A 26,428-nucleotide genomic window follows, 5' to 3' on the forward strand; every position below is an offset into this window, starting at 1 on the left:
GCCTCTGTATTTTGGCCTGTGTGACGCCCCCTGTGGTTAACCACTGATTGTCTGCTGGCTTTTTCCAAATTAATCATAAAAAAATTGGTAATTGCCGTCAAGATAGTCTTCCGTTACTATGGAGGGACGTATTGTTATTGTTATTCCATTCTAAATACAACCATTTTACACGGTTGTATATTTGTAATGGTGCACTCCCCTCGAATGATCGAACCCACCATCTAATTTGCATAGTGACTCATAATATCTGTTATCCAGTGTGCTGCTGAAGCAGAAAGCCCGAGTCAGTGATGCTGAAACAAACAATTACACTACACTTTATTCCAAGATGTCGGCATGATCTTGATGAGAGACTGCACTCCACCTCCAGGCTGTCAAAAAGTTGTAAAATAGCAATTATGTTTTAAAAACTTCTGACACTTTATCCATTACATTTAGGGGTGGTATCATACTTCACCCACACTGTGGTACAAACAAATCTGGTCACGACTCCACCACTTTTAGTCCGTGTTTGAGTCTACTTTGTGTTATTAAAAGTCAGGTCCTCACTCCATGCCATCTCCCTGACTCCTCAGCGATGGAACAATCTCAGTCAGGACAGCACCACCACTCCCTTCCCTTGTAAACATAAACTCATCTCCTCAAGAAATACCTCACGTCCCATGCTCTCACTTGTATCACACCCATTTCTGCCATATCCTCCTGCAAAGATGCTCCTTTCTAAAGCCGATCTTACTCACTATCTAGCTGTTCTTCCTCAAATTTCTTTATGTGGAACTTTTCTGACAGAGAAGCAGTCTCACATTACAGCGCTGCTTGCTTAGATCTATTACCAGGGCACTATCAGCCTGAGCCTAAGCTAATTTTAGTGCTGCACTCATCATAATTTGCTTTGGATAAGAGCAAGAGCTAAACACTTTTAATGTAAATGTAATATGAGTGGAAGTGCTTCACTCATTTTTCTGTCTACAGTCATGCCAGTTAGCAAGCAGAGCATTTAGGGGCTGAGAGTGGATTTTGATGGAGTGTGTACTCACAAGGTTATTTCACAAAATCTATGATATGAAGCATAAAAATGATGCAGCTCTATGGTGTAGAAATATGTCAAATCAAATTACAGAACAATCTTAAGTTTAATAATTGGATTGTCAGTCTACTTAATTTCATGAACTTTTTGCAGCCACTGGCTTGTGTATGGTTCACTGTGTTAAAGCACTCCATCCACACTCTATCTTTAGAGTGTCATGCACTCACCCCCTGCAGGCTTAAAAGAGTGGCTTTAACATGTTTGTGTTTTTGCTCTTCACTAAGAACAGCAGCAGCTTGAAGTTGTGTCTCTTACAACGGATCTGAACATTTTCGCAGCCAAAAAAAGATGTACACAAAATGTCTCAGACCTCTCCTGCGGCGTGAAACATTTCTGTGCTGCTCATCTGTGCTCAGTATTGTTCTACTGGCTGAATGCAAGGCTTCTGCGGTTTGCTGTTTACCTCCCAAGTTCTGTATTTCCAACAAGAAGCAGAGCATTTAGGCAACACATTTGACACTAATATCCCAATGTTATAATGCTCAGTTATTATGGAAAGACTATGATTATCAAATCATAGCTTAGCAACTGTTACTAGGCACAGCAGGTCTGTGAAGCTTTAGTTTTCTCTACATGTTGAAGCTTGGGAAAGAGTGATACTCCAGTATTGCCTCCCAAAAACCAAAAGCAAAATGGCCAAAATGTAAGGAATGGACCATGAAAGCTGCAAACGTTAGCATGCCTGCCTAATTACCGTACTGCCTAGTGAGTACTAGTAACCTTGCGCTACTTCCAAGGCCAATGTTAGCGTATCATAGACTAAATCAACTAATTACTGCTTGTTGCTACATGCAGGAATGTTAAGCTTGACAAGCGTAGCAACAGTAACAAGAGGGGTGGAGCTTATCGAACAATCAAATGTTAGCCTCTCATTAAAATATTATCAAGAGGATACCTCATTTATTACCTTAGGATTACACTACTACTAAAATTAAACCTCTATTATCAAATTAATTAATCAATCAAATCAAATTAATGCCTGGTAATCTGTATTTACCATTTACCCTATTATTACCTTGTCACTACGTCATTTTGTCCCTTTATTAACTTGTTATTACTAAACTATAAAGTGCTACTCTTTATTTTTGTCATTAAATCATGAAATAAAATTACAAATGCATTCCTGAAAGGTATTTTACAGTCTCTGATAGAGCACTTATGTCTCAATCATGCTGAGTAAAGTACTCTAGACACCAGAGGATTTTAAGAAGATGATACGGTCTCGTTTCATGCTGGGCGGACTGAGAAGAACCATGAGAACCATGAGTTCATGCATCAGTCATGCTGTGAGTCATCACAACAGGCTGGAGGTGGGGATATGAGGAGGTAGGGTGCGTTTTCTTTCACGATAAACATCATGCCCCTTAATAAAAGCTGACAGACATTTGAATACCACTAGATGTAAGGATATGGGAGAAGCACGGCATCTTTCTCTTTTTGTAACAGTCTGCTCAGTCACTACATCTGAAACCATGTCAGCATCATAAAATACACATTGTGAGACAGAGATTATTGTGCTCCAAACAATACAGAAATCGAATGAAAATGGCGAGCTGGAGTCTAAAAGTGCAAGCATGTGACCAAAACCTCCTTTGTTCATTTAGTATGAAATGAGTAGCAATTATGTTAAAAGCATCCTGACAGTTTCTAATGTGAAATCACGCTGACACTTTGTTGATGAATAACTATCAAACACGAGGGGGAAATGCAACAGCAAAGGAAGCACAACTACAGCCCCCCTGACAAGATGATAAAACCTCAGGAACTTTTTGCAACATATATTCCTGTGATTTACTATGCTGCTTTTCTTTTTTCATTTTATACTCATCTGTGTATCTGAGGCTATCAGCTTTCATCTCCTCCTGCTCCTCCAGAAACCATAAGTGTCAAAGTGTTAAAAAAAACAAAGAAAAAACATCCTAATATTTCCGACTTCATTCATTTCACATTTCCTCAGTATTTTGTGATAATAAAAACATTCACATCAAAGCGAAGACTTACTTTTAAGGTAAAGCTGAGATTCTGAGCTTCTTTTGCTGCCCAGAGCAGAGTTGAAGCACTGCAGACAACTGGCAGAGAGTTTCCACTGTAAGTGTATCAGCTCGCATTGACTGCTGTCTGAAAAGGGGAGTACGTTTCCCCAGTCCTAAATCAACATGATACATCTCCACCCCAGTCCTTCACCTTCCACAAACACCCAAGCAGGATGGTACTCAAGTGATGTATTTGTGACCAAATCTTGACGTGCAGTCTTGTTGATCGGAGTGATTTCTCATTATGTGCTGCCAATTTTGCATATTGGTTTCACGCCATCAGACTGTCAGTATCACTAAACCTTCAACTCTCTATAGTCAATATCCAAAATCGAGATGGAGATGATGTGAGATGGTGTCACGGATGGCAACCTCAATTCTGAGTTCTGTGTGTGACAGAGATCTGTAAGCCAAGACAAGCGGACATACGAATGGTTTGTTTCAATATCGCGCTCATGATCCGTTATCTTTGAAATGTGGTATTAGAAAACATTACCTGCAACAAGGAAATATCTACTGTGTAGTTCAAGACGTTATTGTTGTTTCTTTCAATGAGTATTTTTAACCTTTTGATAAATAAACCTTTAGATAGATAGATAAATGTATGTATGTATGTATGTATGTATATATGAACTGTGCTTTCTCATTACATTACCAGTAAGATATTTATTCCAGAAAATGTTCTCTTAAAGTGAGAAGCGGTGAACGTCCCTCACACGCAGTGTGGTTGTTAATTAAACCAAGGAAATAAACTGTGGTTTAATAAATAAACTGCATTCAACTGCTAAAATTAGTCTTAAAATCCTTTCACTCCCTTATGAAGCGTAGCAACCCTGTGGATGGAGGATCTGGATCAGCAGCACAGAGTTACTAAATACTAAAGCTTGAACATGGATCCTAATTGAGAGGGTGGATCAGATTCAAGAGATCTGATCTAGATGGTGAACCTGCTGGATCAACTCTTTAGTTAGTTTTTCACATTTCTTCCTGAGCTATTATCATCAAGGCCGCATACTCTGTAAAACTCACACAGCTCAAAGGGTAACTAAAACATTTAAGTTCAAGTATAAATTTTGTTCCAAAGTGGACTCTTCATTAAAACTTTTCTTAAATGCTTTATGGGCTTATCTCATACCTCATGGTCTTGTATGTATAAACCGCTTATAAAGGTTATTGTGTAGACAGAGAACTTGCTTGAAGATTGTGTGAAATGCTTCATCCAAGAAGGTGTTACCCTGCATGCCAAACACTGTGAAGGCATTGTAACCATATTGTGATAGTTTTTATGAACCACTTGTGCCAGACCTTTGTTTAAAAGCCTTACAGTCATCACTTTATAACAGATAGATAAAGTCCTGAAAATGACTGTAGAGATTAACCAACAGAGATGTATTGGTAACAATTTTGATAATTGATTGTTTTCTAAAACTTTCAAGCAAAAATGCCAAAGATGAACTGGTTCCAGCTTCTAAACTTTGTAGATTTACTGCCTCTTCTTTTTCTTATATGAAGCTGAATATGTCTGAATTTTGAAGAGTTGGGTGGACAAAAGATCTTTGACAAACCTTGGCCTTTTAGTTATTCATTAATGTATTAATCAAGCGTATAATCTTCAGATTAATGGATAATGAAAATAATCCTTAGTTGCGGTCCAACAATAAACCTTTTTCCCACTTCCCACTTCAGTCAAGGGGGAAGTGGGCTTGTATTGGTATAGTATCTTGACAGTCAGTCCTAAAATTTGGCGTAGGTATTCATGTTCTCCATATGAAACTGCTTATGCTTTAAAATAATTGTTTAAATGCTGAAAGTTTCATTCAGCTATGTTGTATTTGGGTGGAGGCAGAAGTCTAAAGCAGATATCAGATAAAGACTTAATAAGCCAAATCTATTTGCATGACTCAATCCCTTTAAGAGTAAGTGAGAAAATATGTTTCTGTAAATTGGTCAATTAGCCTCTAAATCTTAAAAATCACAACACTGATTGTTAAATTGATGTGGGAAATGTAGCCGGGCTGCCAGTGTTGAGGCTAAATGCTCCATATGCCCATACACCATCCTTTATATTTTCGCTGACCCTCACTTGGCTTTGAACGTTGCCCTTGAACATAAATCACTAATGAAGAATAAATGCATATAAATGTAATTTGTAGGAGACAGAGCTGCAATATTCCACGCAGACAGCCATGTGAAGAGTCGTAGTCTTGCATTATTTATGCACCACTTACCATCACATCTCGTCTAACTGAAAAACATGGAGTTTTCTAGAAGGGTAGAGATGCTGAAGTGTTTCTTGATTGGTTGTTTGTGTTATTTAATTATCCAGGGACTATAAATGTTATGCCTAACTACCCTTATCCTTGTCTCTAATTTTTACAGTATATCTTTAGAAATCTGACTCTTGCTGCACTACTTTATGTAGTCATGGACACTTAAGTGCTACACTTACAGCCTCTGGTAACATGAAGAAAATTAAATCAAACATCTGTTGGAGTTTCACAAGCTAGTCACTTATAACAATATCTACTAAATGAACAAAAAATTCGAAACAAAAATATTTTTTGTCCACTACTCTAATCTAGCCAAAAACTCCACTGAAGAATACAGTTTTTTCCTCAAAAAAGCTGCTGTGATTGCAGTCGACTGACTCTACCTCCAGAAAGAACACTTTAATTCAGCCGTCCTAATGACAAGTACCTCTTGGCATGTCTGCACTGGCAAAATCCCACCAGTTGCAACCACTTGAGTGGTACTTATTACAAAAAAAAGCCTGCAGTCTGAACACAGGCAAGCACAATTCTGCTGTGTCAATATGAAATTGAACCCTGAGAGAACAAAAGTATCTTTTTGACGAAGGACTTGATTTATTTTTTTAATTTCCTTCCTCCACACAATTGTTATCATGAGCTCAAGACAAGTGTGAATCTGAGACGAGATAAACTTTCAAACATGCTGAGTAACACCTTCTGGGGTGAAACATTTCACACAATCATCATGCAAGTTCTCTATCTACACACTAAGCTTCATTAGCAGTTTATACATAAGACAATGAGCTATTTTGTTGTTTGGTATCAAACAGTCCAATTTGGAATAAAATTTTCATACTTTAATATTCTAGTTACCCCTGTAGCTGTGTGCGTTTTGCAGAGTATGTGGCCTTGATGTTTACTTGAGGTAATGAATATGTAAATCAAGGCATATTCTCTTTCATATTACAATATACAATAAATCTAACTTGATTCAGAGTAGAATGAAACCATGAATAATAGTTCAGGAAGAGCATGAAACTCATTCTGTCACCAAAAGTCGATCCAGCAGGTTTGCCATCTAGATGAGATCTGTCAGATCTGATCCATCCCCTCCATGGCCGTCCATGTTCAAGTTTGAATTTCCATTCTGTGCTACTGACACCCATCTAGAGGGTGTCTTGAAACTCACACAATTCATCCACTCTGCTGCAGTTACAGTGTGCTCACCCTATATCACTCTCCTCCTGGCCATGGCAACAAGACCGTAAAGGAAACCACAACCTCTCTTTGGTCTTCCTTTTCTGGGTGAGGTTTGTCCTGGCTCCAGCCAGTCTTTTCTCCACAACAGAGACATTATTTCCCCACAGCCCTTAAAACAGCTGAACTCTCCCAACATCAGCTCCATATTCTGTCTTTTCAATAAATCAATCAGCTATCTTGTGACTATAGGGTGTAATTTCACCCGATTTAAATTTAGTTAAAAAAGCTAGAAGAAAATGAGCTGTACATTGAAATATAATACCGTACTAGAATTGTAGTAAACCACAGTGACCATTTGATACTGTATGTTTTAGTCTCTATGGTAACACTTCAGAAATTTCCATTAGTTCATGTTTATATGTAATATTTTTGTTCATAGTAATGTGGAGTAATAGAGATACTGCAGTTAATCTTAATACTCTATTAACAATAAGGTCAATTTGTACTTATTGTAAGTCAACAATGTGATTAAAAAGGCTGTATAAACAAGGACAGGATAGGCACAAACATAGTTGAGATAAAATGGAGGGTTGTGTGATTTTTAAATCATGTAATCATGATTACATGATTTAAAAATCATGCATTACTGATCATGTGATCAGTAATGCACTCTGGAGCTCTACCATGTAATGCCTCACCTCAAAGGTGACTGTAATAATTTTAAAATCAATTCTAAAACAATGAAGCAGAGTATTGAAGCAGTAGCAGAAGGGTCATGAAACTCAATAAGTGCTCTTCTTCAATTACACACCGAATCACCACGGTATAACTTTTGGTGTTCGCCCTGTATGATTACGCAGACCTTTAAATCTGCCAAAGCGGTGATGTAGAGTTGATAACTGACAAGTTTTAATGCATGTTCTGATAGTGTATGGAATCAGATTGGTTTCAAAAGTTTCAAGCAAAACTTATTAAAAGTCAATCAAAATAAATGGATTTGAGAGAGAAAAAAATGAACTCAAGCAAAAAATTATAACCTTCAAAATAAAAAATGTCTCTTGAAAACAAATAACTCTGTCTTTTATTTTGTTCAAGGATGTAGTTTTGCTCTTGCCCTCTCTCTCTTTTGGTTACGCTTCTGGCTTTTTCGTTTGCGCTGCCAGATTCTTTGTTTGAGTTTTGACACAAACCTATCATGTGGGCGGGCTCTTTCAAGGGCGCGTTCCTATTGGCTGTTGAGTTTTTGAGCGACATGGCTGTGACCCGGTGGTTGTTCCCCTGTTTGCTTGAATTGAATTGCTTGAAAATTCCAACATGTCTACATTTCACATGATTAAATATTTAAATGTTTTACATCATGTTGTACTACTGCTGTAATATGCTGTATATGCTGAATCTAAATCTAAATATATATGTTTAGCATTTATGACTTCAATCGTACTATATGTCTGCCTCATACACATATGTGCAACACTATCTACTCTATCAAATCTAAATAGTGCAGCAGATTTAATATCTTTGGTGAGAGCAACAGATCAAGAACTTTTAATGTGTGTATGACTTGTTTTTTATTTGGTAGTTTTAAAAAAAAATCATAGCAGAATAACACACAGATAATATTACACAGTGTTTACATTGAATACAAATTGCATGTGAATATTTGGATGAAATCTCATGAGTGTAAATCATCATTATGACAGCAATGATGTTTTGTTGCCACTTCCATAAATACTGTGCACAAAGCCTGTCTCATAAACTTTTCATAGTCCTCAATGATCTGCATTTCTCAACACAACCTTCCTGGCACTTGTTGAGGGCACGGATGTCTGCTCTGGTGTTCTTGTGATGCATTGTTCCAGGCTATCTTCACTGGCACAGTACCCAGTGTTCACAGGTGTTTTGGGACATTTCTTCTATTACAATTCTGTTTCAGTTTCCCGTCCAATTTGTTATGTGTTCTACTGTCTGGTCTGACTTGAAGCACCATCCCTCAAAGACTGTATCTTAGGTTTGCTGCACATCCATGAACCAATTCAAAAAAACACAAATCAACATATTGTGACTTCAAGGTCAAACACACAGCCAGTACTGTCGGACATCTGTGACAGCTCAAGTTGTGCAGTGGGTCTAACTCTGCATTGTGTTTTATAGAGGAATTTCCATCTTTCAGCAATGTCAGCGACACTATGTGGCCTCATCATAACTTTCCTACATTGGATAAATGACTGAAAACAGGGATGTAAAGCTAGTGAAAGCACAACGCATACTGTACAGTAAGCAGTGGCTGACTTCCTGGTAAAACAATCTGTTCGATAGATAAATCTGCCAGATGACTGATGTGTGGAATTGAACAGAATGCATTTGTCATCAGTGACTAATATCGATGTGACATCTTTCAGTCTCAAACAACTATTTAGAAATTTGTTATGACAGATTTGGTGGGGAAAGGTATTAGCTAACTTCCTTGTCAGACCTCCACGGGATGGAAATTCTGCATAGTAATCAAACCCAGTGAGCATTACCTGTTTACCCCCACCCTCAGCCCAGGTTCATCTGTAGGAAAATGTACAAATACTAGAGAAAAACAGGAAAATGTGTTGATGTGCAGCTTTCAAAATAAATGTTTGCTGTAGAGAGGAATTTATAATGTCCTGTCCCGTAATTTATCAAGTTTTATGATAATGACACATATAACAAATTAAATATTTGTGTCATTATGCCTAATTAGAATGACAAATCTTGTACATTATAATAGAAATATTCAGCATCCACTTCCACTGCGACCAAATGTGAACGGTGAGCAGCGGTTCATTTCACCCTTGCACTACCCAAGACATCCCTTTCAAGCTTCAGCCAAAGCCTGTAGCTGTTGGCCTGGTTTGAACGTGTCTCCAAGGATCCGTCAGCTAGTCTGTGTGTTGGCAGGTGGTCTGGAGGCATGACCAATATACTGCCGGCAGGCAGACAGACAGACAGCCCCTGCTGGGGCACTAAGGGACTGCTAATCTGGGGCCATGCCATGTTCCTCAGGTCTTGTAGTTCTTGGATTGTTGTGTCGCCCTCTGTTTCAAAAGTATTACTGAACTCTAAACTACATTAACCTCCAGGCAAGGGCGAGCTCCTTCAGTCAAACATAACCAAGCATGTAAACAACATGGAGCACAACACTGAAAATTCCACACTAAGATACAGAGCAATAAACCAAAAGTATTCATCAAATTGTGGGTCCTGGCCCCAGACGTAAGGCTAAACACAGGCTTATAATATATGTGATAAAATCATCAATGTGTCAAGCTATAAAGCAATCAGTGGGGCTATTATCAGGCCCAGGAATTCTAAAAGCATGTAATTTCTGGAGGAAAATGACTTACGGGACTAATCTCCCTTCTATACTGATGATTGCATCTCTGTCATTAGTGAGGATGGATATTTCCATATTCTGCGTCCTGCCGTAAGCTTGTCTCCATTTCCCTCTCACAGCGCAATCTAGCCAGAGTGAAGCAGAGGAGGAGATGTCCCTTGCCCCTTGCTGTTATTGAACAGGCTGATAGCTGTATTAATGACTCTGTACAGTAGATGTGTGCCATCATTAGATATCCCTATGGAGTTCAGTTCTTTCTCTGGTCCATCTGCTTGTGTTACTGCTGAATTGAATGAACACCAACCGAGTCAGAGTTAGTGACGGTGTACAACCTAAGGATGGCTACAAATGCAGTACGGCTGTCAGCTCTGAACAATGTCAGCGCTCTCTTCACACATTGCTGCTAACAGCAACAATGACTTTTTGAGTCCTACAACTCTCATGTGTGCTTCAGTGGGATCACTGGGGGATGACGGTGATAGCTCAGACTTCAGAATTAATTAGCAGTGATTATTTAGTCAGGCTAAAACCAGACAAGAAAGAACATGTCACAGTATCCACTGTGTCCTCTTTTCTCTGTCAGAGCATGGAAATACCAGTGTTGTCATTACAATACTGGTTGGTGATATTCTATCTTTTTATTATTGTCAACAAATCCCATGAAAAGACCAAAACTAACAATAAATTCAACCTAGTAACAAGTATTGCATGTTATAACTCATTACAATGTGCAATGGGGTCTTGTCTAAAAACTAAAGCTGTAAATAGTCACTGGAGCACCAAATGTGCATAAATCTGCAGGAGAAAATAGAATAATATAGAATATTATCAGCTTATAATCATAATGTAGCTCTGAGGAGAAAATTGCATTCAAAAAAGACAGCACTGTATATTAGTGAAAGTAGCATTGTAGCAGTGTACAGGACACTGACCTATCGTGACAATAAAAACACACATTGGCTGGATGTCCTTCACTGACCAAAATCTTCTCATTTCTTTTTAACTGCCTCTCCACCATCTTTGAAAATGCACAGACCCCCACATCACTTGCAGACAAATAATGCTTTTTCGAAGAGTTAAGTATTTTACAGAAAAGGACGACCATGAGCCCCTCTGTGACCTTGTTCCTAACATTAAGTGTCATTATCATGGTTAATTTTCCACACATTACCTGGATGAACAATCGTTCATGCCCACAGGAGATGACCTTATTACTCACCCTGATGCCCAGCTCCACATTTTCTCCCCCGTACACCTCCATCCCCTCATCCAGCAAACCAATCTCCTCAAAGTACAGCCTGTCCACCACGAAGCAGCCAATCAGGGCCGGGCTCCTAGGGCATTAAAGATGAAGATCAGTTATGTTCCTCTTCACAGGTAATGTTAGCTTGGCACAGTTACTATGGTGACAGCAGGTTTAAACAGAGGAATATGACCTTGCATAGCATATCATTTCTTACTGAATGTTACATGGATTACCCTTTTAGTAAGGTTGACATTTGCTAACTTTCCCAATAAATATATCATATTAAATTATTTGATCCCAGCTATCAACGCGTGGTAGCGTTCACTTACTGGATTGGTGCACTCTTGTTGCCCTTGTGCCACCAGGACTTGGGTGGGTTGAGGTAGCGGCACCACAGCTCCCAGTCAAAGCCCTGGGCAGACAGCGGATACTCTTCAATCTCAAACGTGTCGTACTTGATGTTATCAAAAGATGGGGAAATTATGCGGGTTCTGTCTTCTTTAATTCTCTGGAGAATGGGTTCAGCCCTTCAAATGTGGAAAGAGAAAGTAATTTTACTGTGAGTATTTGTTTTGGCAGGCTTTCTCCATTACATTTGTGATCACGCCTTTCATACATGTCATGTAAAGGGCACTTTTCTTATAAAGCAATTTCACAATTTCAAACCAATTCATTACTCTGACAAAACATTATTTCACATCTGATAAAGTGATGGATTTGGAAAATATGGAATGATGAGTGATGGAATGAAAATATATGAACACACAATAGGTTAAACAAAATATTCCTGGCAGCACCTCTGAAGCTCACTTAATATTCGTATACTATATTTTGTTCAAACTGTAAAAAATAAAGAGGCAGATTTTGCTTCCTTCAGTCAGAGCCATGCAAGCTTTTTCCTCAGTTGGAGTCATTATGCTAAGCTAAGCTAAATGGCCTTAAATTTAATGGACGGATATGAAAGTGATATCAAAACTTTCAGCAAGAAAGTGAATAAGCAAATTCCCAAATGTCAAGCTACCTCTTTCATAAATTCATGTCTGGAACAAGAAAGCAGATCCAGTTTACACATTAGATATTAGCCCAAGGAGGATTTAAAACCACATCATCAAGTATAATAAAGGTTTACATGTTATTTAGATGCTCATGACAGATTTGAGACAGATTTCAGAGTTATCCAGTAGGGTGCAAGTAACTCTCATGAAGAGTATATTCTGTTTATATATCGTATTCATTTGTATTGTATCTGTCTAACACAGAATACAGCCGCTAGAGTCTTTGTTTTTAAATTAAACACTTTCCCTGTAAACCTACAGAGAGTGATATGACCAGTGCTGAGCTGTGCCAACCCCATGCCGCACTCGTGAGTGACTCACCAGCCAACGTTGAACTCGACGTGGGCATCAAACAGGGCAACAACTGGGGCAGTGGCAGCCCTCCACCCACTCACTCTGGACCGGATCAGACCCTCCTGCTTGCCATGACGCACCATCTTAATGAATCCTGGACGTTGGCTGTTAGTCTCAGACACAAAATCCTGCAGCTTCTCCTTTAACTCATCTACAAAACACACACACACACACACACAGAATGTGAATTTATTACAATATTTAAAGAGGTTTTGAAGATCCTGTATGAGATAGGTGAGTAAAGCGAGAGTTACTTGTGAGCAAACTTCCACCCACAAGATGCCATCATGTCCTCCTCCAGTGGGCAGTATTTCATTGGTAGGAGGCCAGAAGTACTCATGCTTCACTGCTTTGATCAGTGGACCAAAGAGGCAGCAGCTTCAGCCAGCACTGCAGACCTCCATGGGGCTTACCAGTCATAACGGGATATTGCAATATTGAGGCCTCAGACTGCAATGCTTTTCAAAACATGCAGGGAGGAGATGGAGAAGTCCATGTGTTTTAATGTTTGGCTTCAAAGTTTACCTCCATTATTACCTGAGCTATATACTATATGATGAGTCATAGCTTGCAGGATAAAGGAGTCTTTGCTAGGTATGAAAAAGAATTATAGCTCTCCTTAAGTTATAAGTGTTAGCAAGAATTCTACTAATCTTCTCCAAAATGCAATAACTTACTGAAGTGTATTAGAGGTTTCATTCAACCAGAAAAAATTCAAGCCAAGTGAAAAAAACTTGGGCTCATCTTTGTGCCTTTAAAAAAAGGCAATGCTTTGGAGTTGGCTGAGCAAAAAGCCAGTGAGTGAGGAAAACATAATTATTTCACAACTCTATACTCTATATTCAACCAAATAAAAAGAAGGGGAAAAAATAAAATTTTCATCAGCACTGTGTTTCATCATCCCTTGTATAAATCACCTTCAGCTGCGTGCTCACTATTTCACTTTTAACTGCTGGTAACTTTTGAGTTTAAAGGGAATGTAGAGCAGCGGCAAGCAGACAGAAAGTGGGCGCTGTGAAATCATGTTGTGTCTGGCTTCTTCTCAGGCAGAGTGAGGTGTTTTATAAAGTTTGATTTTCAAAACCAACAAAACTGAAAAAATGTGTTCTAATCAGTAGTGCATCTGATCATGACGTCTATGAAGATATTGGCTATATTGTGGAAGTTTAGACCTGCTACTGAAACAAAGGGGGGATGGGGGTAGAGTAGTAGAGTGGGTCATCCATCAATCAGAAGATCGGCTGTTCGATCCCCAGCCCCTCCAGGCTAAATGTCAAAGTGCCCTTGGGGATAACACTGAACCCCAACTTAAAAGAATGTATGTGAGAGAATAGTCTCTTCCTACTTAGATTTGAAGGTGGTGTTAAAGCGCTTTGAGTGGTCAAAAAGACTAGAAAGTACAGCCCATTTACCAAAGTGCACAACATAAAACTCACTGAATTACACAAAATATGATTAAAGCAGCACATTCGAAATTCTGTACAGCAACATATGAACCTGCTTCAGCACTTTTTTATTTTGTAAATAGATTTCAGCAGCCTTGTTTTCTCCGCCGACAAAATAGGCTGTTTGGTGTGATAGTTAGTATTGGCACCTGCTTGTAGACATGTCTCTCAGTATATCCATCTGTCCAGCTATAATAGTGAATGCAAGAACATATTTTGGAAATTACATTACCTCATATCTTTTCATCAACAATCCCCTCAGAAGAAGGGAGAGCAGCAATTATCTTCTAACGTATGCGGATTATCAGTTTGTTCCAGAGCTCTTGCTAATTTCCTTTCTTGTAATTTACAGATATGCACAGCAACAGTATTGCCACAGGATGTGAAATATTGCACTATGTACTATAAATATATAGACAAACTGCAAAGGTAAATAAAGAAAAGTTAATAAAAAGTTAAATGAACTTTGGATGATGCCCAAAGGCCTGTGTCTTGTGGAGTCTGTTCTTGTAAACAGTATGATGTTCACATTCCCTGTTTTCAGTCTAAATGTGTCGAATGTAGCTCGATCCTAATAAAAACTTTTTAAATTGTGCAGTGCTTATATCCATGTTTGCTAGTTTGCCGCTTTACCACCTTTGCTGCTGCACTAATATTTAAAAAAAATTCACAGGATGTCTCTTACACTATATAGTATAGTTACAGTATATTCTTACTAACCCAAAACACCACAGATACAAAAACTCTTGACTTTGCTTGACAACCTTGGTTTATGTAAACTGTTCCTTGGGTATGAACTGACCTCATGAGTCAGCTGGGAAAATACATCCAAATATTTCATAAAAAACACTTATTACACCAGTGGATGCTGCTGGTGCTCGAAACTCAGAGAACTGCTGCTGCTTTCTATAAATAAGTCTGGAGCAGAAGAACACTCACACTATACACACCACGTGCAACATGAAATTCTATAGCACATTAATGTTAAATATGATAGCATCCCATTCAGAAGAGCCAATTGCATTCAGTAGACAGCCTTGGTGTAAATCTGCCTTTGATTAGATAACCAAAACTACAAAAGCAAGAGCTGAGAGACACTCATTTCTACTAATTCCAGGTTTAGCGTATGTACATGTCGTGGAAAAATGTCTTCACTTTGAACTCTTCATTCTGGCTACTGGAAAGCGACCGTAATTAGTTATGTGAGCAGCTGTTGGTGACGTCCCACCAGATTACTGAATCTATAATCATTTCAATCCATCAATAATTAAGACTTTCTGACGTGTATGAATTGAAAAAATAAGAACGACGATGTGTTATGCCTCATAACAAATCATAATAAAGCACAGTTCATTACACCAGGAATGGCTGATGGCCAACAGTCATCAATCTTTCAGGACTGATATCCTGCTGAAGCTCTGATGGAAAGCAATGGGCTTTGGGATGGAGATGGATTGGAACAACAAACAAACAGGTTTCTAACATCGCTGTGCAGTCAAACAGCAAATTCAGTAAAATATCTAAAATCTAACAGGTAGACAGGTTTTTCTCAGATGATAAAAAGCTAATGGTGAATAGGCCATTTAGCTTGCCTCTATTCTATCGTCTGTGAGACATAACTTTGCTTAACAATTTAGTATAATGACCTGAATACGGATACTGTGTTTCTGAAACTACAACAACACACTATGACAGCTTTCTATATTTAAATTAAATATGTTGTCTAACAGCTAATGGCTAAAAATTGCAGTGTAATAGCTTAAAATCCTCTTGTCTCACTTCTCTCTAAGTGTGCAGAGACTTTAACTGTGGCAGTGCCATCATGTAGTTCTATGTATATCCAGGGAAAAGATATTTGATTGATGAATGAGATTTTAGTAGTTGCCTCCCTTGATCTATAACATGTTGCGGCTTCATAACTGTATATTTGAACTGAACTTGTCTGTCTAAGCCTCGGATACTGCATGTTCTCTTCGTGCAAGTTCCAACTAAACACCATTTATCACAACACAGGCGGTACTGCTTGCATAGCAGATGGCAAATCGGCATGGATACAGGTCTCACAGTTGCTGTGTAGTTTGCACTACACTACTTGGCAATTTTTCACTACACAACTCGGCAGGTGTGAAAATCCCTGTTTAAAATATCCAACTGATACTCACTCTTCCTCCACAGTTTCACCAGTCTCATATCCAAATCCTGGTTCCAGGGTTTTGATACGAGACTGGCAGTTTGTTAAAAATATTCTGAACGCATGTTGCTGAAGTTCAAGTACAAATGTGCACTGCTTGAATTTTATGGTAAGCAGTACATAGTGTTTAGCAGTACATAGTGTAAACTCAGCTTTGTTGGGTTTTTGCTGATATTGTCGAAGCTGATGTGTGCCCTCCAGCTTTCACTGGCTAGACTGCTTGCTGGGTATCCATCCGGATATCAACAGTTGCTGGAACATCCCCGTATACCTGAGTCGCTGATTGAATCCACATCACGCCGCAAACTCTTAGGAATGCACAGCAGCCTGTGTGGCATCTGCTACACAGATGTCACCATTTAGCCTGAATCCTCTTTATACACTGGTCAGTTTCAAAACAGACATTTCAACAGCTGAAATGACTGACTCAACAACTAGCCCAGTTGTTGATCAGCAGAAATTAAGAATTAGCAACAATTTCTCTAATCGCCTAATCACTGATTGCGAAGGGAAAAAGCCAAAAAAGTCACTGGTTTCTGCTTCTCAAAGTGAATATTTGCTGTTTTTTCAGACTTCTATTTTAGTAAACTGAATATCTTTCAGTCTCAAAGGGAAGGAAATTGAACAATTTGAGGACATGTGGGCTCTGGGAGATTTTCATGGACATTTTCCACAATTCCCTGACATTTTGCAGACAATTAATCAAGTAATTATAAAAGCATTTGTAAGTTGCTGTGCTAACCTCAAGGAGCCAAACTCTTTACATAAGTAATTAGCCAACTAAGATATTCAAATCTCTCTGATGAGCACCTAAAGAACTGGATGAATCCCTGACAACTAGTGATGCGGGAGACAATATGGGAATATGGGAATTGGATAAAGGCATCAAATTTTTCCTGCTGTCTACATTTTGCTTGGAATTAACTGCTCATTACAAAATCTGTCACCCTCATATATACAACACTCCTTGGCATTATCATCAAAGTATGGAATCATAAGCCCTCTGACAGCCTGTCTAATAAACAAGCCCTTCTCCAAACCCCACTCTTCCACAGATGAGCCTTTCTCCGGCCACAGCTTGGGACATTATCCAATTAAGGAGGAATCAGCTAGGTCAATTTGCCCTTCTCTCCCTTGATAGCACCACCTTCTCCTGCATGCTAATGCCTGTCGGAGGTGAGCTGTGACAATGGCGGATGACTAATGTAAAGCTGTGGATGCCTAGGAGGTTAGCTGTGGATGATGACCCCTTCAACAATCTCAGCAGCATCACGGGTCAACAGGCTAATGACATTTAGCACAGATAAGATTCACAGTCATGGTGATAATGATAACACCAGGCCTATCAGACGCACTGTGACAGAGTGCTCAGGCACACAGGGTGAAATGCCATCAGCAAAATGTCAATGCGTGACTTGGGTCCCTGCAGGGGCTAAAGGCGACTCCCTAGCTCTCAATTACGTGATGAAATATGAATGTTTGTGAGATCTGATGTGATAATTCAATACCGCGCTATGAGGAAGTGGGAACAACCTTGGGGATTTCATCTTTACATTTTATAATCAGATGACTTTGGATATGTTCAACTTTGTGGTCAATAGAAGCACGAGGGAGAGTGATTATTCTTATCCCAGTGTCTTGAGATAAGTTACCATACTACAGTAATCTATATTCTGTTTCAGCAGACTGCAGGCCATGGTACATGTTTTGCATTATTGACTTTGGTACACATACTCTTCCCAATGCCAGTATTTTCCATGTTGATTGCCTTTAATGGCTGTCTTAGTCCTTGTTGCAAGCTGCACAGCCCATTTAAAATTGTATAGCCTGTAAATGACCTTGGCACAGTATCATTGCCTTTTTTATAGCCTGCTTTCTGCCTTTGTAATGTAGTTAAGTCTTACACAGTAAATTACATGGTCCACTTCTCACAGCTGACTTCAAGTATATTTCTTGTGCCTTCATGGCAGACTAAAATCACCTCCTCATACATTCAGTCATCTCAGTAGTCATAAGTGAACAGAGCTCAGCAGCTACACATATCCTGAACATCTTCTAGACCTGACAGTGTTTACACTACATGCAATGCATGCAGATGTTAGAATTAGAGTTGCAAATGCAGACAAGATATGTTTGAACACTACATCACCTTGCTGAATTGTTGTTTGCCTTGAGGCAAATTTCCTGGCTTTGCAGCTAATTAGTGTTATTCATCTATCAGTTCAATCCAGTGAGCACAGCCCTTAATTAAAAAACACTGAAAGAGTCTGGAGGCCATCAGTGGAGCAGTAAATATCACAGATACTGATTTCTCCACACATGAGGCAATGATATGTAAACTATAGACCTCCTTTAACAAAAACCCAGTCTCTGGTTGACTGCTTAATGTTCTCAGATGACTTTTTATAAAACAATAATCTTGTATATCAGATCTTAAATATGCACTTGATGGCTACATGAACATGATAGCATGCTAAAAGACTGCAGTTAAACATAGTCTGTACAAAACAAGTGGACATAACTTCTAAAAAAGTCTCAAAAGTGAGGCAAATAGCGGGGGACGACTATTCTGGCTCCAAAAAGAAGTTCAATTGTATCAAGAGGTATGAAAAGAGTGATCCTACTTTTAACGTGAATTATTACCTCAGTCAACACTTTCCTTTTGAGTTTATGGTCTCAATTGCTAGCATAAATTCTTTGTCAATACAGCATGTTCATTTTGTAAATTATGATCCCACTTGGAGTAAAATAGACGAAGTATAAAGCAGGATATGCATTAAGGCAGAACTACCTTGTGATTAACCAATCAGAGTCGGGTCGCGCCTAAACCTAACCTATCAGAGGCTTTGTCTTCACAGAATGAACGTCACTTCTGGTTTCCATAGCCAAGATGAAGACGACCAAAATGCCAAACTCGAGGTTTCAAAATGGCGGTCCATAAACCAATGGGTGGCAAAGAAATCGAGTTCTTTAATTGCAGTGTAGAGCTAATTAATCCCAGTATGTATGAATGTATTGTCTTTATGTGTAGGCTGCTATGTTTAAATATGTATGTCTCTGTCTTGTTCTGGCTGTTGAAAACAAATTTCCCTTTGGTACAAAAAGGCTAAATCTAGTATTATAGGTGTGATGAGGACAATGAAGTATAAATCAGCTTGTTATTTTGTTTTAACATAACTCTGTTTGGCTCCTTAATGTGCTCTTACTTGTATTTTAAAACAGTATATTTTCATCTTTACCATTTTAAGAGAAAAGGCATTTACAACAAGGATGAACCAAAGTGTTTGGCTAATGTAATGTGATCTCATGTCTGCTGCTTACTGTTATTGCTGTTGTCGTCCACCAGGATTATCTCTTTCAGAAGGTGGGAGGGCGTCCTTTTGATGGCAGAGTGTATGGACCGCAGGATGACGGACAAGGCTTCATTCACAAAAATGAACACAATGCTCACTTGAGGGAGGTTTAAAGGATAAGTGATGTTTCTGCACCTGTGGAGGACAAATAACAAACCTTTGGTGAGGCAATGTCGTTCAGGCCTTCAGCTTTTCTAAAGGAGTAAAGGATAAAGTTGACATTGATTGCTAAAGAGCAGGGTAATGTAAGATTTCATGCCAACTCAGATACTTGGCAGACTATATCAGGACCCTGTTTTCATGAATAAAGGTATAAATGTAAGCACTGGCACCAGTGGCCAGCATAGTTTTGGAAAATTAACAATTAGACTGCTATGATTGTGGTGCACCTGCAATGCAGTAACAAAAGGGATCCATTTAGGAGGAATAAATAACTGGTAGTTAAGTTTGACATCAATCAGGCTCCTCTTTCCTCTTTCCCTTTTAGAATATTATTTTCTGCCATCATATGCTGACATTTTCATTGTGTATAAAGAGCCCCACCTCTTCTCCCAGGAGAAAACTGATGCCTGTTTGAAAGAAATGCAGAGAGAGCAAGCTGTAAAAATATGACGATAATGCTGCTGGTAATGTCTCATTTAGTTTGAATTAAGGTTTCTGAAATTGAAATCCTGATCATAATGTTTTCTGTGTGTAACGACTCAAATGTGTTTCCCTTAATAACAGTGTGTGGATTGCGGTAACAAAATCTGTGCCATAACAATCCTCTTGACATGATAATTTAATCCAATTGCAAAGAGTGAATTGACTAAATTTTGTGCTCTCTTACCTGTTTCCTGTCCTGCTTCTCAAATCTAACAAAATCACATTACTGTTGCAGCAACATGATGCTGTTCATTACAGCCGAAAGCCTCTTCGAAGTACAAATCACAGTGGCTTAGACATTACTTTCAGAAGATGTGTGCAAAATGTCTTTCATCAATATATACCCCCATAAGACTTTTGGATGAGTGTGTAGAGCCAATATTAGTAGGAATGGATGTCCTGAAGGGAGTTCAGTGATGTGCAGTGGAGAATATGCCCTGAAGATCTTCGAGCTGTGTAAACTTTCACACCAGGATGTCACATTCTGTAACCTTGGTGATGTGAAGATGAAAGCTGTGCTGAAAACCAAGTCACAGCCAACTAGTGTTTAAGATTATGGTGTATTGACTTTGCAGTGCTCACAGTGCAAAAACATCTGCACAAGGCTTTGAAAATGCATCACATAGGAAGGCGGGTACACTGTCCTGCCACCTTCAGATGGCCGCAGTGGTTTGTGACAGATATTTGAATCCAGTTGACAATTTTGTCTGATACTTCGCAGAGTAAGAATCACCCCCTTAATTGAGCCTATTACAAACAACACCTTTGCCTAAGTTATATGATTAACTCGGCAGTAGGTATTTGTGCCTGGATGCTGTTGGCAGCAATAAATTAATCATTGTTTTTTGATTAGAGACGCTCAGTGTGTTTGAGGTGCTCAATGTGCATTTCCATTCGGCTTCATGAGTTCCTTTGTTTGTTACTTAAAGGTGAGTAGACCCCAGGGCTAAAAACTGCACAGAACACCACGGTAAGCTGACTGAATGAGGATGGATACAGTAAGACAAGAGCTGACATGATTAGTCAGTTAATAATTTCACACAACTATTATGATAATGACTAATTTGATTATCTTACATATATCAGCATTTTATAATATAGACAAATTAAATAACAGTGAAAACAGTTAAATAAATTGTTAGTTGCAGCACAGATTTTGGCATACCATCTATACTGTGGTGACTACCCCTTTACTATCTCTGGGTGTGTTAGGCCATTTTGGCCAATGTTGAAAATTACCAAGCAGAACTTGCCATTTTGTCAATTTCTAAAAAGATTTTTAGGGACCACTTTGGTCTAGAATGAAATATCTCAACCACTGTTGAATAGATTACTATAAAATCAGCTACACACATTCAAGACTCAGTCAGGATAAATTAGTCACTTTGTAATGACTTTTCATCCAGTGCTACCACCATCAGGTCAAACTGTAACTGGTTCAATACTTTGGTTTATGACCAAATACCTGCAAGCCAACGACATTCCCCTCAGCCTTAACAGCACTTTGTCAGCACGTTACCAGGCAAACTGGCTAAACTAAGATGGTTGTTTTTCATCAATGTGCCATAGTACCTTGTTTGTTTAGGTGTTAATTTGCTGGATCACATCACATCACATCAAATCATATCATATAACACATCACATTGTAAATTACATGTACTGTGATAGAGGAATAAACCACATTGATCAATCCTGAGTGGAGACACAAACATTCGTTGCATACACTGTACTATCAATTTGTTTCGACACTTTTTTTTTAACTCCTCCTATTTAAGTGCAAATGAATCACCAAAAGGTGTAAGTGAGGTGAAAATCTGCGTGCACATAATCATAATCAGATGCACATTTGGGCACATGACTCAGTCTCAATCTGTAATTCAAATGTGTCCGAAAATATCTAATTTCCTCAAACATAGCTCTATATCAACAGCTAGCATATAGGGTAGGGTGATAGTCTTACCCATCAGGCCTGAGGTCTGGTATCGGCCTGTCTAGAGAGAGACGATCACTGAGGTAGCCGTTATATCCATAGTACTGGAACATCTTCAGTGCCACCCGCCGGTTGTCTGGGCCAAGCTCCTGACCCCAGTGAGCGAACAGTGACGAATCAGAGAATGATGTGTCCGCCTGACCGTCCTCTCCCCTCCCTGGAGTCTCTAGGAAGCACAGGAAGACAAATAGCATGAATATTTGTCTGAGCCACAGCCTCTCAACCTACAGGTGAGGTTGTTCGTAAAGGAGACATTTAAGGAATGTGGAAAAATGATATAATCACTGTGATAAATGCTGTTTTCCTTGTTCTGTAACGTGTTAGCAGGAGAAGGGTGGCCTGTTCTTCAAAGTGACTGATTGGCTGTCCTTCAACAAAAATACTGGGACTTCATAAACATAAAGAGAAGCTCCGGCGTCCTTGAACAAAAGATTCAGTCCCTGCCAGCAGCTGGTTGTTCTGTGGCTGTCATTGCTCTTTGACCTAGGCAGAAAGGAGAAAGTGAAGCTAATTTCCCTAAAGGTATTGCTAGAGAAAAAACATACCCTTTCTTTAATAATTAATCAAGTGGTGATGTGTGATCATTTTTGGAGTAAGTGAACCTTTCTCTCTGAATGTCCTGCACTGTTGTAGAAGGACTCCTTTTGTGTTTTAAGGGCTGAAAGCTGAAGGGACTCGTTTCATAGTTGAGCAACACTGACAGCACTGAGAGCTGAGAGACATTTAAAAATCACACTTTTAGTGTGACAAACAGTACGTTACTGCTTGTGGTCCTTGTTGATAGACTCCGTTCATGTCCAGACTCCATAAAACATTGGTGGGCTCTGTTAAAAATTCTGTTGTGCTGCCAAGAGGTTTTAATGCACTTCAGAGGTAAACTTCTGAGTGTGCTTAGCAGTCAGGGAGCTTTACTCACAAGTGATTTATTTAAATGCCAAAAATACTGCATAGAAAGGAGATAAAAATGAAATGATATCATCTTGAAGAATATACAATAAAAGTTTCCCAACTGAACTTCCAAGATTACATTCTGTAGCTTCTTTATTGTTTTGGACCGCAAATAAAAAACATGTTAAATGCAAAACCTTTCCCAGGTTTTTCATTTAATACAGCAATTTCATTGAGTGCTGTGGGGACATTATGCGGGGATTCAATAGTGTGCCACAGTCTGGTCTGAATATTGCAGAGCTTTAGTGTTATTGAACAGCACACTGATATTTATGATGTGTAAAAATATGGGGGTGTGGGTGAGCGGTTGGTGGTGGTAACAAAGTGAAGTTGAGAAAAATCTTGAATGTCATCTCATGTGCACTGAGATCAGTGACAAAGACTGTAAACTCTTTGATGGGTTGTGGTAGAAACTGACTCAAATGTATACAGTCTATACTACTGCTAACAGAGGGTTTTTCTAAGGGAAAAAAACTAAAAATAATTTAATTCATACTATTTTATCCCACTGAAAAGAGTTAAATTGAATTATATGTCATGGATAATAATTGCATAATGTTAATTAAAATGCCCTAATCAGCAGAAATGAAATCTAATGAAACTCTGCGCTGGTATCATCTGTTATTATACAATAATTTCATTAAAAGAGAAGGCATCAGTCCCCTGAAGCATATTGAGGCTATACGACCGAAAAAAAGACCAATTTCATTATAAAGCTTCATTATTTCAGGTTACTGCTGACAGACTGAGGTTATCAGGAATAATCCACACCCTACCCGCACCACATAAAAAACAGTTTTACTTCTTTGTCAGAGTAAAATGAAACGCAAACTAGAAGAAGTACGATGAGAAGCATTTGTTATTTTACTCAATATTATTTGTCAGAACAGTGTTTTCTGTTTTTATTGACGCTTTAATGAATAGTTGTCTAAAGTTTCAGGCCACGATAAAGATGAATGAACAGTTTAGGCTAGTAAATTAAGATTGAAGAATGAATAAACTAAGAAGCCTCAAACACCCACAGAGGAGAGAAAAGGCTTTGAGTCCTCAGTGACGGTGAAAGCAAGAGACAAGGTTAAGTGTGTGTGCGTGTGTGTGTGTGTGTAGTATGCATGTGTTTTAAGCAGATTGGGGAAGGTTAATATTCATGAGCGGATTGCTTTTACACACAACTGACAAACAGTGAGCCAAGTGCAAACTAAGACAACAATATGGAAGCATGAAGGGATTATATTATGAGGCAAAATGAAAAGAACTGCCTCTGAAAAGGTCTGAGCTTACCGTAAATATTTTTGGAAGTCACAGTGTCCCCCTAAATTTAAAATGAAAACATGCCATGACATGTTTATATTTACCTCAACATTAAGTCTGACCTTTACACACGCTCCAAAAGACGCTTTCAATAGACTCTGAAATGTTGAGTAATGTCAGTAAATATGTGTAAAAATGCTCTGTTTAGTTTTGGGTGGAGACAGGAGCTAGAGACAGCGCGGTAAGAAAGAGGGCGAAAAGAGCATTATGCAGGATGCACATTATGAGAGAAATAATGTGTTATTTAAAACATTAGGGCAAGTAAACATATTCTAGTAGAACAACCGAATACAAGTAGGAACCTGAAAATGAGCACAATATGTCTCCTTTAATGCCGCCTATTAGACCAAATGTGAGAGTTTGCCATAGGAAACTGCCCATATGCTATTATTCTATGATAATATACATTATTTTAACTGTGGTAAACTCTTAAACTGCAGCTAATAAGGTGGATAAGAATCAGTTACATTTGCAATAGCACACGCAACTATACATCTTTTACATAATTCAATAACGAGGCTCTATTTTAAAAGAAGCTCAGTGAAACATTAACAAATCAAAAATTCAACAAACATCAAAGTTGAGAGAACAGTGGACGGGGCAAGCCTGAGGCGGAATAATTTCCACTTCTCACATTCAACACACAGTTGTTAAAGTTTGACTACTGTGAAGCAGAGGGAAAGTGTCTCAGCTCTTGATAAGACAATAGTTTGATTAGACTAACGGCAGGATAGAAGTTCTGAGACTCTTTCGGTCCAGGCAAATACGCCTGAAGGCCAATTCATTTGACTGTTTGTGGTAGAGGCTAGTTAAGTCAAGAGACAGTCTCCTCAGTGGTGAATCTCTAATGCAGCAGTTAGGTTGGTAATATTTGGATAGGGTAACCTTGGCAACATTTTTAGAGTGTTGTTTCAGATGATGATTGACAAAAATGCCATTACAACCTTACTGTAAAGGGTTCAGATGAATTACATCCATACTGTCCATTTTCACAGTACATCACACAACTTGTTTTACATCGAGCAGGTCACGTGACTTACTGTAACCTTGCTGTTTGAAGCGTTTCCTCTTGAGTACACATTCCATCAACTAACCTTGGTGCTAACTCAAGTAAAGCACAGCCAAATACCTGAGGCAAAAAATAGTGTGTATGTGTGTGTGTGCAGACAGGTGAAGTATTCCCCAAGCTTCCCAGCATCACTCCAGGCGTGTGTGGAGTACAGCACTAAGTGTGCTTCCATTGCGTGCACAGCAAGACAACTGAGTTATAGCTGCCTGCTCCCACAGTCACAGAGGAGAGGCAGGAGAAAAGACATGCACACTTGTACACACCCATTGCCATTAACATAACTTTGAAGAAAAAAAAAAAAAACAAAGTCGCCGGAGAACAAAATTAGAAACTTAACAAAGAAAGAGAACAATAAACCCCCAGGTCCTACGTGAACTTACTTTTTAGAGGCACAGCAGCACATGTTGAATTATTAAATGTGATCCTATAAAAGATAATTCACAGTGATGAAACTGCCCCATAAAGATTTTATCAAATTAAGTTTATTCACCCGATCCTGTCGGTGAAGAGGAAAATATTTTGAATTTCAAACGCAAGTCATTTCCATTTTTGACACCACTGCGATAACGCTAATGCTATGTAACGCTAACTTGAGGTGCTACAATACAGATGTACACTTGATAAAACTGCTGTAGGCAGTTACCTGCTTCTTGATACTTTAAACTCCATTGTACACTGGGAGAGAAGAGAGAAGCACTGGGCTGTTGTAACAATTTTAGTGAAAATCAATAAAAGTGTAAAATCTCGGTCGACAGGTCTTTAGTGTATATCAAATGCTGCAAACTGTGAAATGGACGACCAGTTTCATGTTACTGGGAGTGTAGTACTAACAATTCTGACTTGAGATATGCAGCGAGTGTTGGTGTTTTTTTTCACTATATGTTAATAGCA

General features: G+C 38.8%; 1 protein-coding gene across 1 annotated transcript in view; it reads right to left on the minus strand.

Moving 5' to 3' along the window:
* The window catches only part of galnt18b (UDP-N-acetyl-alpha-D-galactosamine:polypeptide N-acetylgalactosaminyltransferase 18b), a 71,879-nt gene that overhangs the window by 16,205 nt on the left and 29,246 nt on the right, over positions 1–26,428 (minus strand). Inside the window, exons 2-6 of the mRNA XM_070829426.1 lie at positions 22,180–22,375; positions 19,543–19,709; positions 12,553–12,736; positions 11,506–11,703; positions 11,150–11,264 (exon numbers count right to left, since the gene is read on the minus strand). Coding sequence (XP_070685527.1) covers positions 11,150–11,264; positions 11,506–11,703; positions 12,553–12,736; positions 19,543–19,709; positions 22,180–22,375 — 860 coding nt within the window. The remainder of the gene's footprint in view (positions 1–11,149; positions 11,265–11,505; positions 11,704–12,552; positions 12,737–19,542; positions 19,710–22,179; positions 22,376–26,428) is intronic.

The sequence above is a fragment of the Pempheris klunzingeri genome, chromosome 1 (genome assembly GCF_042242105.1).
Source record: "Pempheris klunzingeri isolate RE-2024b chromosome 1, fPemKlu1.hap1, whole genome shotgun sequence".
In the NCBI taxonomy this organism is placed as follows: domain Eukaryota; kingdom Metazoa; phylum Chordata; class Actinopteri; order Acropomatiformes; family Pempheridae; genus Pempheris; species Pempheris klunzingeri.